The sequence below is a fragment of the Nilaparvata lugens genome, chromosome 8, assembly GCF_014356525.2.
Source record: "Nilaparvata lugens isolate BPH chromosome 8, ASM1435652v1, whole genome shotgun sequence".
Lineage (NCBI taxonomy): Eukaryota > Metazoa > Arthropoda > Insecta > Hemiptera > Delphacidae > Nilaparvata > Nilaparvata lugens.
The window spans coordinates 23,502,001-23,517,498 of record NC_052511.1 but is presented as its reverse complement, the minus strand read 5'-3'; the positions used below and the strand labels follow the sequence as shown (position 1 = coordinate 23,517,498).

The 15,498-nt window shown below is 33.7% G+C and overlaps 1 protein-coding gene across 5 annotated transcripts in view; it reads right to left on the bottom strand.

Moving 5' to 3' along the window:
- The window catches only part of LOC111046846, a 133,024-nt gene extending 119,558 nt beyond the window's left edge, over positions 1-13,466 (bottom strand). For 4 of the 5 annotated variants that reach the window (XM_039434301.1, XM_039434302.1, XM_039434304.1 and 1 more), the window contains exon 1: positions 13,017-13,466. In XM_039434301.1, the coding sequence (XP_039290235.1) occupies positions 13,017-13,104 (88 nt within the window). In that variant the 5' untranslated portion in view covers positions 13,105-13,466. The remainder of the gene's footprint in view (positions 1-13,016) is intronic. The other variant, XM_039434303.1, reaches the window with a different exon arrangement.
- Positions 13,467-15,498: the final 2,032 nt, after the last annotated feature.

The following is a 15,498-nucleotide window of genomic DNA, read 5'->3' as shown; positions in this document are numbered from 1 at the left end:
CCGGCTGTCTAAAAAAGAGTTGCTAGGTCAGTCAGAGGACCTGAAATCCATAAGTTGCGACCTGAAATCTGTCACACCAGACCTGAGCCAGCCAGATCCCTCGATATTATTTATTTATTAATAATATTATTTCTCCGTGATATAATTCATTTTAGAACTCAGACAACCATTGGAGTTTTATCTATGATTAGAAGCAATGCACGAGAGATACCAAGCTCATTCAAAACTCAATGATTGAGATATACTGTAATACATTATTCACTGTATAATATAATAATACGTTTACTGTGATACTCAATAAAATATTATAATTATAATTGAATCTCAAGATTGAAGGATACAAAAGAAAGGATGAGTGAGTAACAGGATATGAGTAGATAAAGAGAGAGAGAGAGAGAGAGAGAGAGAGAGAGAGAGAGAGATTGAGAGAGAAATAGTTGAATGTAACAAACGTAACATATTAACAGTAGTTTGGCATGGAGAGTAAGTACGAGAGTGAAATAGTCATTTCAAACTGTCAGTATTGGTCAAATGGGAATCTTTGGAGTTACTTATGAGTAATGCTGACAGTTTAAATTGGATGTGACAATAGAAAGGTCATGAACTGTGCCATGAGTGCAGAGCACAGACAACAATGCACCGACCAAATCGAATTCCATCTAATCTTGAATTCGAGCTCCAAGTACTTTGCATACCATACTCGAGCCAACACATTCTTCAGTCGACTGTTACTCTTCTATTCCCTCGAGACACTCACTATTCTTTCATTCACCTGACACCCTACAGTCGATTCAAAAGATGATTAACAGCTGAAAATTCCTTGAAGGATATTTTTCCGCAAATAAGGCAAACGCCTATCAGAATCTCCACAGATGCAGGGATTAACTTGAAATACATTCTGAAAGTTCAAGTCCTTAGTTATATTTTGACGCGAACTGGCATTTATCGTCTCTTTAGTTCAGACACACTACATACCTATACTATAAAAAATACTACATGAACGATAGTATAAACTTGTACTATTATAATAGTACACTACATACTACACACACTACATACCTATACAATAAAAAATACTACATGAACGATAGTATAAACTTGTACTATTATAATCCCTCAAGATTCCACTATATACCACACTCAATCCTCCCTGAATGTGCTCACTTTGAATAAAATCCGTTGATTTGTAGCCGCTTTCCCTAGTGCGGGAAATCTTCCCTTCCCGAAACACACCCTTCACAGAAGGGAAGGACCCTCTCCCTTAGTTGTCCCTTTATTCCCAGGAGTATCGGGGATTTTTCCACAGGATATTCCCTCACATCCCTAACATATTATATTATCCCTGAGGAACAATGTGTTAGGGAGAGCTTTCGGCGTTATCCCTGCTATTTATTAACCCTTGCCTTGACCGGCCCCCTAATTTAATGCCCGAACGTTTACATTGTTTCCGGGTAATGGTTTAATTTTGGGGACGTAGTTCCATTTTGAGGTAGCTACATTGCAAATGGATTGAAACTGATACGGTCCTACACTTTTGACTTTCTATGTAGTAGTGAAGATTGCAATTTCTTGAAATTGTCACACAACTTACTAATTAAATTATACATCCATTTAAGGATATTTTGCGATGTATCATCTGCATTGAATACAAAGGTTTATGATCATTTAGCTAGAGCTGTCACGATCACTTATGTAATGAAGCACCAATAATTAATGTTCATAGTTAAGTTAACCAGGGATTGTGTTATTGTGGTAGATATCCATATTGATTGAAAATCCAAGGAATTGTCCAAACCAGTTAATATGTAGGCCTATTCAGATTTTAGTTTACCTTCACCAATGACTGATAATGCAGTACCTAGTAAAAACGGCACCTAAGGCGATATTGTAAAAGATATTCATATTGATTGAGAATTTTGTCAAACACTTACTAATTGAAACAATTAATTATGTACAAATTTATGTTTACTAGAGATGTTGTAACAACCGATACTACAATTCTTAGTTAATTTAGTGAATAAGTAGTTGAGACAATTATGATTTGCCAGTCTTTTCATTTTATGACTATCAGACTAGCAAATCTACTGTCATATCTACGAAATTGTCAATCTCTCGTCTCATCTCTCACTTTTTCGCTTAAAAATACTTACTTCTACTATCTCTTAATCTCTCTCTCTCTCTCTCTCTTTCTCTTCCTGAAAGGAGAATCAGTGGTCGTATGCATGTGAGTCATACTGCAGTTGAGTCTTTCCTTAAAAGGAATAGCACCGTCGAGCAGTCTCTCAAGGTGGTGTACATGTTCTCTGTTTACTCGCTAAGATGTTTAGGTATTATGTACTCTGTTTAGTACATTCAATACATATGTATATTGTGCATATATTGTATAGGTCTATTTGAACTTAGTATAATGGAGCTTGACTTTTTTAATGGGATGCATAATAATGATTTTATATGCAACATCTTAACGTAGGTGGAGTACAAAGTCTTTGTTAGACAATAGGAAATGCAGCTTAACATACTCCTCTTCTTCTTTCTTGTTTTCTTCCTCCAACTTATTTTAACCTCCCTTCTCTACCCATCAACACGCCAGGAACGGAGCTAATTTATTATGAACTGTATGGTCAGAAATTTGAATAATGTAAATCACTGTGATTCGTTTTGAAAAATGGTCACAAATTTGAATAATGAACCAGTGATGTAGACCCACACGCTCGATTGTGGAATGTTTTTGAACGATTGGTAGGCTTTTATTGTTGGGGTTTCAACAAAAATACTAGATTAGAATTACCTAAGTTTGATTAAAATGATTAGTTAATTAGTGTTGATTTGATGACTGTATTTGTGAAACATTAATTATGACGTTTCTCAAGTTATAATCAAGATTTCACCAATGAAAACCACTATAGATAAACCACAACCAGATTAAAATTGCTTCCACTATACCGTACACAAAATGAAGATGCGTTAACTGCAGCTAGAACTCCAAACGTTTGGGGAGAATTCAGAATAGTGTTTAGAACATGATAAATATGACGACAGTGACAATTTCTTAGCCAGCAATATTCTTGTAGGGATTCGCCGGACTTGATAAAGATCTGCCTTACGTAATAGTTCACAGTGTGCGCGTATTCTTTTCTTACGAATGCAAAACCTGTTGGCTGAGCTGAGATCGCATGTGCCAAGTGGGTAGGTTTCACACTGATGGCATTTTATTAGTGGATATAAGACGCCTGAAGCCACCAAACCTCTCAATTGCCTTGTCATACATTGGGTACATGTCCTACACATAGTGTTGGCAAAGTTTATGCATGTTGTAGTAAAATTATATTACATGAAGTTATTGTAAAATGTGTACATATAGCTTAAAGCTAATTCTGACAGATCATAAGTTGGGTTTTATCATAGATTCATGAAAGTGATTGGATTCTTCTTCTACATTTACTAACTCTCCTTCTTTTCCTTCTTCTTGTTCTTTTCCTCCTACTTCGCCACCACCTCCTCATCCTGCTCCTCCTCTTCCGCCTCCACTTGAACAGAAAACTTAGTAGCAATAGTAATAAAGACTTTTCCTCTTTCTCCTCCTTCCCTATCCCAGTTTTCCATTCAACTCTACTATCGTCTCCCTTCTGAGTACTTTCCTTTCCTCCTTTTCTCTTCTCCTCTTCTTCTTGGCCATCACTTCTTCTTCTTCTTCCGCTTCATCTTCTTCTTCTTCTACTTGAGAAGCATCGTGATACTTATTATGATAATAGAAGCTCCCAGGAAACTGGTTTTAAAACACGGTATTGCATAAATACTAGGCAAGTGATGCGAACTTTCTAGAAGTTGAATAATAAAATAATTCCGAGTCTGGGTTGGCTTATTATGTCAATCAAACTGCTAATATCTACACATAATTCCACAGGTCTTTGCAAATTGTTGGTGAATTCACCTGTTTTTCTGACATTTATATTTAATAAGACGATTAGCGATTTCGATTTTCAAACATTTGTTTGCTACAGCCTTACACAACAGGCTTAATTGGTGGCTAGATTTGATAATGGTGTCATGCATAATTTATTGTCATTATTTCAGGATCTGTGAGTTGAAAGCGCTGACGAAACAAACCTTTTAGGACTAATTTTCAATCAAAATTCGGGAATGAAATACTAAGGACTATATCTACAAGCTTGTTTATTCATTCCCAATCATTCTATGATAACGTGTATTCAAAATAAATAAAGATAATTGTTGAACAAATTAAAAATACAGCGATATTGATATTTTACAGTGAAGTTGTAATACTTTTAATATAATACAGTTAGACCGGGTTCTGTTCGTTAGGGTTGGTTCAGTTAGTTCTGTCTATTCGAATAACACATTTATACATCATTTAATCAGTCATATATATGAAACATTGTCTCACAGCAGTTTTTTAGGATAGTTCCGAAATGTTACACCAATATGAACTGTTTCTATCTATTCTAACTTTTAGGAGATAACAAAATATCTAAGAGATTCGTTTTTAATTCTTTATTACAAATGACAAAGTATTGCCAGGACTTGCAAGACACATTGCTTACTAACACTTCATTTTTATAGCAACAAATAAAAAAATTAGATTATTCAGAACAGAGATTAGCCCAGAGGTCAATACCAATCACCCAGATTAATGGGTAACCTCAATGAACGGGTGACAACTTGAGGCAAGCTCCACTTACTGACAGTTTGATGAGCTTCACACGATCACTTTCCAGTGGTCGGTGACAACCTCCATTCACTTTTCACATCGCACACGCACAAGCCTAGGGCCTTGTGGACATCATTCCCAACAACGCAACAAGAAAAGCATACTTATGTATATCTTCTGCATTGTCAGTATTACATACGGTACTGAATCCATGTATCATACATACTGATCATATATTAAAAATACAAGATACCGTATTATAAAGATGTAAAGATAAGTTTATTACATACTTCATACTTCTTTTCTTTGTCATGACCATATATCTGGATTAACTATGTCATGTGAGAGGACATCACTTGGTCCTTATCGGAAATCTAGACAAATAGTACTAACGCACAAATCATTATTTAGTTTGGCAACCATTTGTTTACCGTATTATATCATTGTACTGTACACAGAAACACCTGAGGTTAAAATAACTTGCAGTTCAATTGTTGACCGTTTAGATACTCTATGAACCATTAATCAACCACAAAATAAACTTAATATATTGAGAAGTTTGATTAGTTCAGTAACGATTCAATGAATTTTAAATGGATTGATGACAGCTATAACATTTAGGTACTCAATACAACACCTATAGAAGTATTGTATAGATGTTATTCAGTTCAGTAACGTGTCCAACGACTGCAGTTGTACTGGTGACCGTAGTGCAATTCTAAACCGGTTAAATTGAAGGTTTGGTTCGTTCTGGAATTGCAGTCATTATTGTTGATTGAATACGGTCAAAGTGAGTTGTATCAGGTTGATCGACTTATAAGGAGTTGAAATTGTGACCCAACCAACGTTCAATGAACTGCTTGACATTGGATTGCTTGCAACAAGACGGTTATTGATTTGGTTATCAAGTTCTGTCCAAACGGTGATGGCATGGATAAAATTACAGTTACTATTTTATATGACTATGTTTATAGTTTCTACTATAGTGAGGTCCACGTTATAATGACGGTATTTGATCAATTTAGGTTTTGCTATCCTTATCTATCATTCGACAAAGCCGGTGGTACAATCCTTTTCTAGGTCCACAACGATTCCAATTATGTTTTTGACAGTGTAGAAATATAATTAATTAATGCAGAGAATCGGCATCGCTATTCTTCTATCTTTGTCCACTGCCATTAGAACGTGGACCTCACTATAATAGTTTTGAAGTTACTGGTTTTCTCTATGGTGATAGATTGACACTACAGTAGTTGCTTAGTTTTATAAGCCCTAGATGTGTTCAAGTAGTCACGCAAATAAGCACAATTCAATCTCATTTGGAGTTTAAAAGATGTTTCACATTGAACATGAAAATTTCTAAAATGGTTGGTCCAGGGCAAAATCTAAGGTGAGGTTCAGGTTTAATTTCCAAAAAAAAAGACTCACAAATAATATCTCCAAATTGAGTATGATATGTGAACTGAATGTTATCAATAGATTGTACCTTTACTTTTCGAATACATTTAACAGAAATTCAATATTTTTGTTGATCCAATGCGCTCACCCATCCACCCGCCAAGCAGGCTCCACGTGTCTTAGAGCCAAGACACACCCAACTGAATGGAGGTCTGCGACCCAGTTGGCTCTTTAATTCTCAACTGGCGACTTCCTAGTTTATGACCTCCCCTCTCAAGAGTAAAAAACTTGGCTCAGATTTTGGACTACAGTAATGCAATACCGTACGTTTTAGTCCCATTCAGCCGAGTTACATGATCACATGAGGTTGGTTGGATTGAAAGATTTTATTTATGTACATTACATGGTAGCTTGGATCCTGATTTATAATAATAAACAAGAAGAGCTTACTAAAAAGATTAATTTTACAACTAGAGAATCACTATCGAGCGATATGAAGATTAGCTGTAATTTGATAAGATATATAGTGAGTTATTGGGATTTCCCATACTAAACATTGGACTTGCATTTATTTAGTGATAAAAGATAACCTATCTCTTCGAAATATTTACTATATAAAATCATTGGAACTGAATGATTTGGGAAATGGACAGTCTTGGCTGAGCCTATTGACCCTTTTCCAATCATTCATGACTTATGATAGTTCAATGTATAAATCAAATAAATTTAAATCAATATCAAATGAAAGACAATACAATCTCCTACTGTATTTAACTAAACGAAGAACTTTAAACATGCCAAGGTCCATTTATGCAAAAGGATAGGACCATAAAGATAAGATTGAGTTCTTCCCATTGACACTCAATGGGGAAGATGAAAAATCACAACTAGATTGGCGTTTGGTTGACTGGCTAATTTATTTGAGAGATATGACTAGATATGAGTAGGATGGATAATATTAGATTGGAATGAAGTTGCAAATTTAATTGAAAAATATATTTAAAACCAAAACCTATAGGCTAAAGCTAATGCTTTGTTGATACCGTAGTTCTTGCACAATACAGAACAACCTCCACAACATTCTACGTTGTGGATCACCAACGTAGTTGTGGATCACCATTTTCCATGGAGGATGCCTGTGTTAGTCTTGTATTTCTGTGTGATTTGTGTTCTTATCAACTTTGACTGCTATGGTATGTAATGAATAAGTCACATTTCAACACTGGACATCTGGTTAGGGACTAAAACAATGTTTCGTAGTTTTCTGTATGATAATTCTAAACCAATAAATTATTAAGAATGTTATCTTGTTTGGAAAAACATTAGCCTATTTTCAATGCATAAGAATACAACAGTACCAGATTGTCAAAAAAATATTCCCCTAATTTCAATTTTCCAATTGATAAAGTCAATAAACCAAGGGAGAATTTTCAATTTTCAAGCACAGTTATAAGGTGAAATTCCAGCTCTAAGATGCATTCTGACAATGCTTACCTGCAATTCAAAGCAATCAACAAATCTCTACATTAAAAGATTAAATCTAATATTAAATATTTCAAATATTAAATATTTTTGTTGTTTTTCAAATCCTTGATAAGAATTTTAAAACCTAAAGCTCTCAGCAATTCGACCTTAAAATCTTCACAACCTGTTATATCCTATTTTACAGCATACACACTTCTTCAAACAGTACTTTCATTGAGTATAGTATGCTGTTGAGTCATACTTATTTAAAGTCGTGATTTTACAGATCACGACTTAATGCTGCAACTATACAAACTTATTGAAACAACTCCCAGTTCATCGCAAATAGTTTCAATCGTTTTTAAAACTATGATGACGTCATAGAGAACGTGATTACCCATCCCCCCCTCTAACCCTTGAAAACTTGAAATAATAACGATCATCATATAATGGCCTAAAGCAAGTCAAATCGTGTGCAGTATTATGATAAATGCTGAAAAGTAGCTTCAGAAATATCATCACGAAATTCAATGAGGAAATATTTCGTTGGAGGTATATAAATTGGTCTGGATGGAAAGAATATACAGTAATAGTTTTGAGGAATTGATAACACTATTATTACAATAATTTCAACTATTATAATACAGTATTACAAAATATTCGTTACAGTACATACACACTGTGACCAAAATTTAGTAAATAAAATAGTAATAGCCTACTGTGTGTGAGTACAAAGTTACAAAGATGGATGTAGTGCAGAAATTGAAAAAAATTAACCACCATTGATATAAAAAAATGACTTAGCCAACACCAACCCAATTTTTTATACATTTTGTAATTATTTTTTTTTAATTTTATAGCCTAACTTATATTCATGCAACAAAATTTATGTTAGTGGGATATACTGGAAAAATATTAATTTAGCACTAGAAAAATATTAATTATAATATAATTTATTGCAGGACGTATCAGCAAACTTGTTGCAATGCTACATTGCTACAAAACTTTGAGAGTTGAACAGAAAAATAATATTTTTCATTGTAGGCTACTAAGTGATAATAATATAATGATCTATTAAATTTAACTCTCTTGATGTGAATCAATGAATTATTTATGAATGAATAAAATAATGAATTTCTTTCTTCTGAGAAAAACGTTGTTACTATGAAGATCACATTCCCATCCGCATTCTGAGAAAGTATAGGATCTCTTCTCAATTCAGATTTTTTCAACAGTTACAGGAGACATTATAATAATCAGTAAGTTACCGGTAAATAGGAATATCCATGAAAATTTTCACAAAGTTTAAGTGAATCTAGAACGATTGTGCTCATTTCATAACTCGAGGTCAAATAGGTAACGAAGTAAGAATCCTTTAACTCATCAATCAATTAAATTGCAACGAACTCATGAAACAGTTAGTGGATAGGTGACTGCTTCCAATTAAATAGCTAATAGCTTTCTAACTTGATCGACAATAATATTGGAATCAACACGTCTGGACTGTATCATAATAAATATGATGATACAGTGCAATCTGAAATATGATTATATAAATGATCTTATGATATTTCAGAGAGACAAACAAGGTTCTGAAACCACATATTGCTGGCCCGCAAGAAAAGTGACACAACTCGAAAAAAAAACAATTTTCGTTTTATTCCACAAATGGGACTGGTTTAGTCATATTATCTTGCAACAGAAAAAGAGTCACAAAATGTAGTTTCACTGTAAATCACTAGAATGAGCGATGTGTCACTATGCCTCCAGCAAGAATCGCATGTGATAGCTCATGAACACTGACACAACTCAATGCAATGCTGGCCGACACTAAGGGTGAGTGCTAAGCTAAATGCTTCTGCAATACTGTCACATTACTAGTTGTGTAAGTTTTGATATTCACGCGCTTCTCATCTTGAATTGCAACAATAATAATGATCTCAATCATAGTTTATTTTACGTTCCATCATCAATAGAGTAGCTTACACTTAAACTTAGATCAATTCTAAAAGTTACGTTATTGATAACGCTTATACTTTTGGACAACTAGCTGGTCTTGTTGCAAAAATTGACCCAGAATATCAGAGGCGGCCCTAGAGTTTGCGGGGCCCAAGGCGAAGTTTAACGGTGGGCCCCTTTTAATATCTAAAATAAATAATTGTCAACTATTCATTTAGAAAAAAAGTGCTGATTCAATGAACAAGAAATAAGTTTGTACTATAAATTTATTATCATCATTCGCAGAGCAACATATGTATTAGGATATACATCGATTAAGTTTTTCTCAATCAGTAATTTAACTGCTTCACTAATTTTCAAGTCCACAGGTATGGTTCGGCAGTACATTTTCAATTCTCCACATAGTTCTTCGCCGTCAATGTCGGAGTTAGATGTAGTTTCTGTCTTAAATGTTAGCGTCTCTTGAAGTTGTTTACAGAAACTTTTAAAATCTCTCTATCAGATGCGTCCTTCAATGAATTAGTCTATAGAGATACCTAAATCTCTCTTCATACTTTATAAGCTCAGTAAATCTCAACTCAGTACTTTCAGTAATTTTATCAATGAGAATATAGAAAAAATCTGTTCTGAAAAGGTCTTCTGCATTTGAGCTTATATCATCTTCTCCTTCATAAGAAAAGCTGGATTTCTTTTTTCTATGTCTAATTTTCTTGAACTCTTTTGATATAGGCCTACTAAGTTCTTTAGCAATATCATTTGCACTGACCACTGCAGAGACTAGGCCATTATTTCTGTACTCAGCCAACCAAGATAGAAACTTATCGAAGTGATTTATTGCTGATACAAGGTCCATGTCAGCTCTTTGCCAGATTTTACTAATAAACTGAATTTTTACCAACAAATCGAACCAAATAATTAATGAAAGTATGAAATCATACGAAAGAGTATCATTTGTGAGTGTATTACATTCGCTGGCAGTAGCAGAATCATTAGTAGAATCTGAAAGTTCTTCTAAACACTCAGCAATCTCTTTTAGTTGATAACGAAGAGCTTTAACACTTTCTACTCTACATTCCCATCTAGTTTCTGATAGAGGCTTCAAAGTAAGGTAATATTTGTTTTGTTTTTTAGAATACTCCATCTATTAGATGAAGCAGAAAACAATGTATAAAGCCTTTGTAACGTTCCAAAAAAACATACATTAGCCGAAACTACAGTTAGCCTAGCAGCTAATAGTTAATTCCCACCCACTCCAAGTGCGTTTGAGTAAACAATAATCATAATCTGGAAATTAGTTGTACATAGGATCGAAGTTTTGCTGATTATATAGGATATTTTAAATTGAAATATTGGATTTTAAAATTCCTTCTTAATTTTTTTCTAATTTTCGCCCAGAGAAGCGCGGGGCCCCAGGCGCCGCCTTGTTCGCCTTCATGTAGGGCCGCCTCTGCAGAATATTGGCATCACGTGTACCTAAGTTTGCTATGATTAGTTAATAATGTGCACTATTATTACAATGTACAATAACAGACATAACAGACAATAGTAATAATCATCTTCACTTCAGGAATTAGGATTTTACATGGTAAAATAGTAGCCTACTATAATTATGAGTACCTATAATAATAGTGTGTAAAATGTTGTACTATAAATGAAAGTGACTATACAATTGCTGTATGCTGATGTTCCATCGGATCTATAGGAATAACTCAATCAATAATGCTTTGTCAAAATGACTAAAGATAAACTACAGGATTCCAACAATCTGTTTTTAATTTCCATTTTTGGAAAATTCCATAATTTCAAAAATAATGTCACGTGGAAGACTCATTTTACAGCTTGTCCTGACTGGGAACAATATCCAAATAAATGATGAGGCGGAATATACAGTGCCAGACAACTTGATAACTGCAAAAAAAAATTAACAGTGACTTTCCCTATCACACAGAATATATATAGACCTTATGTTCTGCATGACCCCCAAAAAACACCATTCTGAAACTGCAAAACCCTCAAAAAAGTATGGAAGAAAATGTTTGAACAAACAAGCTTGGGTGAAAGAAGTATCAAAACGCCAACCTAACAGCGGTGAGACGTACATACTATGTCTCATCTTCGAAGTCAAAAAACGATTCCGACAAAACATTGCTTCCAAGTTGTACACAAAAGTGCAGACTCTAGTGCAGTAACAAATTCATGGAGGATGATCGGATGATCGAAAACTACTTTAAATTATTTATTCCGCACTTAATGAGTTGGAAAGACAAACAGTACTTCCAAACAACAGCAATAAGAATCCCAATACTGAACGACTAGTATAAACTATGCATTTTATCTTCACAAGATTTATTTCGATTTGATACGATTGAAATAAGATCTTCCAATTCCATATTCTAATACCATTCATATTCTATGATACAATGAAAATTATGATGCAATAATCCAGTTCTATCATGTTTAGTAGTGACAACTCTGTGATCTTAAGACTGAGAAGTTCCTTAGACTGAGAAGTATTTATTGTAAGGAGATCAAAATTTATTAGTTACTTAAATTTATTATTACTTTATTAATTTTTTCCATTGTACTCTTCTTTACCCTGAAACTTATTTTTCCCTTGAAATTATTTCTTTTCTTTCTAAATAATTAAGAAAAATGGTCTGAAATAGGATAAGAAATCCAATATAATAACTATTTATTACTAACAGTTATTCATTTCTTTTTATCGACATTCATTTGAATAAGCAATTTTAGTTTTTAATATTGATAAGTAACTTCATGTTCCTAATAATTATAATTAAATTTATAGACTCTTAAGAGAAAACTTCAGGGAACATTTTCGCAAATTTGGTTAGTAAAAATATTGTATAATTTTTACAGTTCTTTTTGTTGCACTCCTACGAAACCAATGGATCCCCATCCTTGTAAGGATCTATTACTGGTACATGCAATTTTAATTTATGCCGTTTTAACTTGAGATAATCCACATCGCTGCATGTACTATTTTGAGAGGTGTATTGTCTAGACTATAAGAAAAATGTCACAACTCAAAATTTGATCATATTTTTTATGATGGGGTGTGTAATTATAAAAATATCTCCCTATAAATTCTTTGTTGTCATTCTTGAGGAAGTTATGCAGACATTGGTGTATTCGGGATCAAATTAAAAAGATTTACAGGATGTTGAAAAAAAGGAAAACTTTACTCTGGCCCTCCTGAAAAATTTAGTTTTTTTGCGAGCCAGCGATATATAACCGAGATTATATTAAATTTGAAAAGTCAATTATTATGAAAAATTATTATTATGCAAAAATATGAGTTTGGACACAATAAAATGACACATATACTGATAGTCACATAAATCCACATCTTGTAATTTGAAGAGATTAGGCTTTCTTGATAATTCTGACAGCTTTCTGCTCCTGGATAGGAAAATGAAGATAAAATATCAGCTGATAAATCCATAAAAAATCTCAAGATAACCTAGTAAACCCTAGTTTACTACAAGGACAGGTAACAATGACTCACCTCTGTAATTGTTGACTGGAAAACTACTGCATGTCCTTAGAAATTCAAATCCAACGGCCAATCCAAAGGACAGGCTGATTCGATCCATAACGTTACTCGGACAGATCTTCTTCAAAACATACTCGCCCAACTTGATTCATGACAATTGAGATAAAAGATCTCATCAAACCAACATGACTTTGATACAAACTAGGAAACTAATTTCACAAACACAATATTCACAACAGACAATATTTCACAACATTCACCGTAAGATTGAGCGCAAACAATTACTTAGAGAACTTGAATCACTTGACACAACCATACATAATAAATTATTTATCACACACAATACACTAACATACTGAGAAAATAACAAACCACGATGAACATGAACACGACTTATCTCCAACCAACTGGCAAAGCAGGAAAGCAGTAAACGTCAAACAGATTCGCCATGTTCCTGAGAGCAGCAGGCAGGCAGCCTCTGAGCGCAAAATTTCCCTTAGAGGGAAAGTTTCTGGACAGGCTTGCAAACAGTTGGCGCAAAAATTGAAATTAACTACAATGAATCTCTGATGCGTCAAAACAGAAAACTATTGTTTCTTACTTTCTTTCATGATTATGAGAGTGTCCACTCATAGAATAAAGACTAGCAAATGAAAATTAGTGAATTTTCCCATGTGAGTTTTCCATGAAAACCAATGGTATTCTTTTCCCGCCCACCAAAGCTGGAGTAATATTAATTTATCAGAAAATAGGCTAGGGCTTGAGTTTACCTGCTCGTTATCATCAAAAATTATCACAGTTTTGCAAGAGCTAATGATCAATTTTAGTCGTTGATGAGCTTATATTGTGAAGATAGAAAACAATCTGCTATATTTTTACTGCCATATTCCATTGAAAATGTAATTTTTAGGTGAAATTGGTGTTGTACCTTTGGAAGTTGAATAAATAAAATATGTCCATAAAATTCAACAAAAGACAAGCTTAGCGTACCGGTAAATAAACATTTTGGCAGCTCTCTGATTCCTTTATTTTCAATGATGAAATATATTTTTAAGTATGTAGATAGAAAATTTTATCCTTTTCAAAAGAAAATATCGCCCAAATTTGTCTACGATGCACCGTTTAGAAGTTATAAACAAAAAACTGGACCGACTCCCAAATTTTGAGAAGCATGATCCCTTGACTTGGGAATGGTATCAATCTCTTTGTAATAATGTGTAGAAAAAGATTATCCATGATGGCAATCTCAAAAATGTTTGCTATCATAAAAAAAACAAGATGGCGGCAAAAAATGTCGATTTTCAAGAAATCGTCTGTATTTCTAATAATGTCGAGGATATCGGATCAATTCAGCCATCTGAAAGATCCAAAATAATCATACTACAGTATTCGAAAGATTTATCTATTTCCAACAACTTTTACTATGATGAATATAACTTCAAGGAAGGGGAAGTCAACAATTGAAGCTGTGCAGTCAGTTGTAACGGTGGTCGAGGATGTCTTCAATAGGAAGAAATACACAGGATTAATTCTATTCAAACACTTGAAATCAGATTTTTGGCCGCCATCTTGGAGTTTTCTATGATGACAAAAATTTTTAAGATTACCATCATAAATAATCTATTTCCACACATCTTTACAAAGAGATTGATACCATTTTCAAGTCTTTACCTTCAAGGGGTCATGAGTTACATGGTTTTCTAATTGTTCAGGTTTGGCATAATATGGTGAAAAAAGAGTGTTTTCCGCTGCAAACAGTAGTTTTTTCTCTTTTTCCAATGACGCCGTAGAAGATGCCTTCAACAAGACAGCTTTCAACCAGATGTCATTTTGAAGGTTTAGAAATATTCTACAACACTGTGCCAATAATGTTGGTGTTTGTTCACTCTGAATATATTTACAGGGTGAAAAATATAATTTTGTCCCTGAAAGAATCTGATTCCAAGAGTTTGAAGTTTTATTCACCATATTAGAAGTTGTTGGAAATGGATAAATCATTCGGATATTGTAGTATGATTATTTTGGAGCTTCCAGATGGCTGAATTTATTAAAATTAAAAAAAAAACTCACAAAAAAATAAAGAATTACAAAACAAAATACAATAAAATGTTACAAATATAAACAACCAAATTGATCTGATATCCTCGACATTATTAGAATTACAGACGATTTCTTGAATATGAACATATTATTGCCGCCATCTTGTTTTTTTATGATGATAAACATTTTTTAGATTGCCATCATGGATAATCTTTTTCTACACACTATTACAAAGAGATTGATACCATTCCCAAGTCTGTACCTTCAAGGAGTCATGAGTTACACGGTTTTCTAATTGTTGGGATGGCATTTTGGTGGAAAAAGCGTGTTTTCCGCTGCAAACAGTACTTTTCTCTCTTTTTCCGATGACGCTCCAGCCGTGGAATATGGACTTACAGCCTCCAACCAGATGTCATTTTAAAGCTTTGGGAATATACTAGTATACTGTACCAAT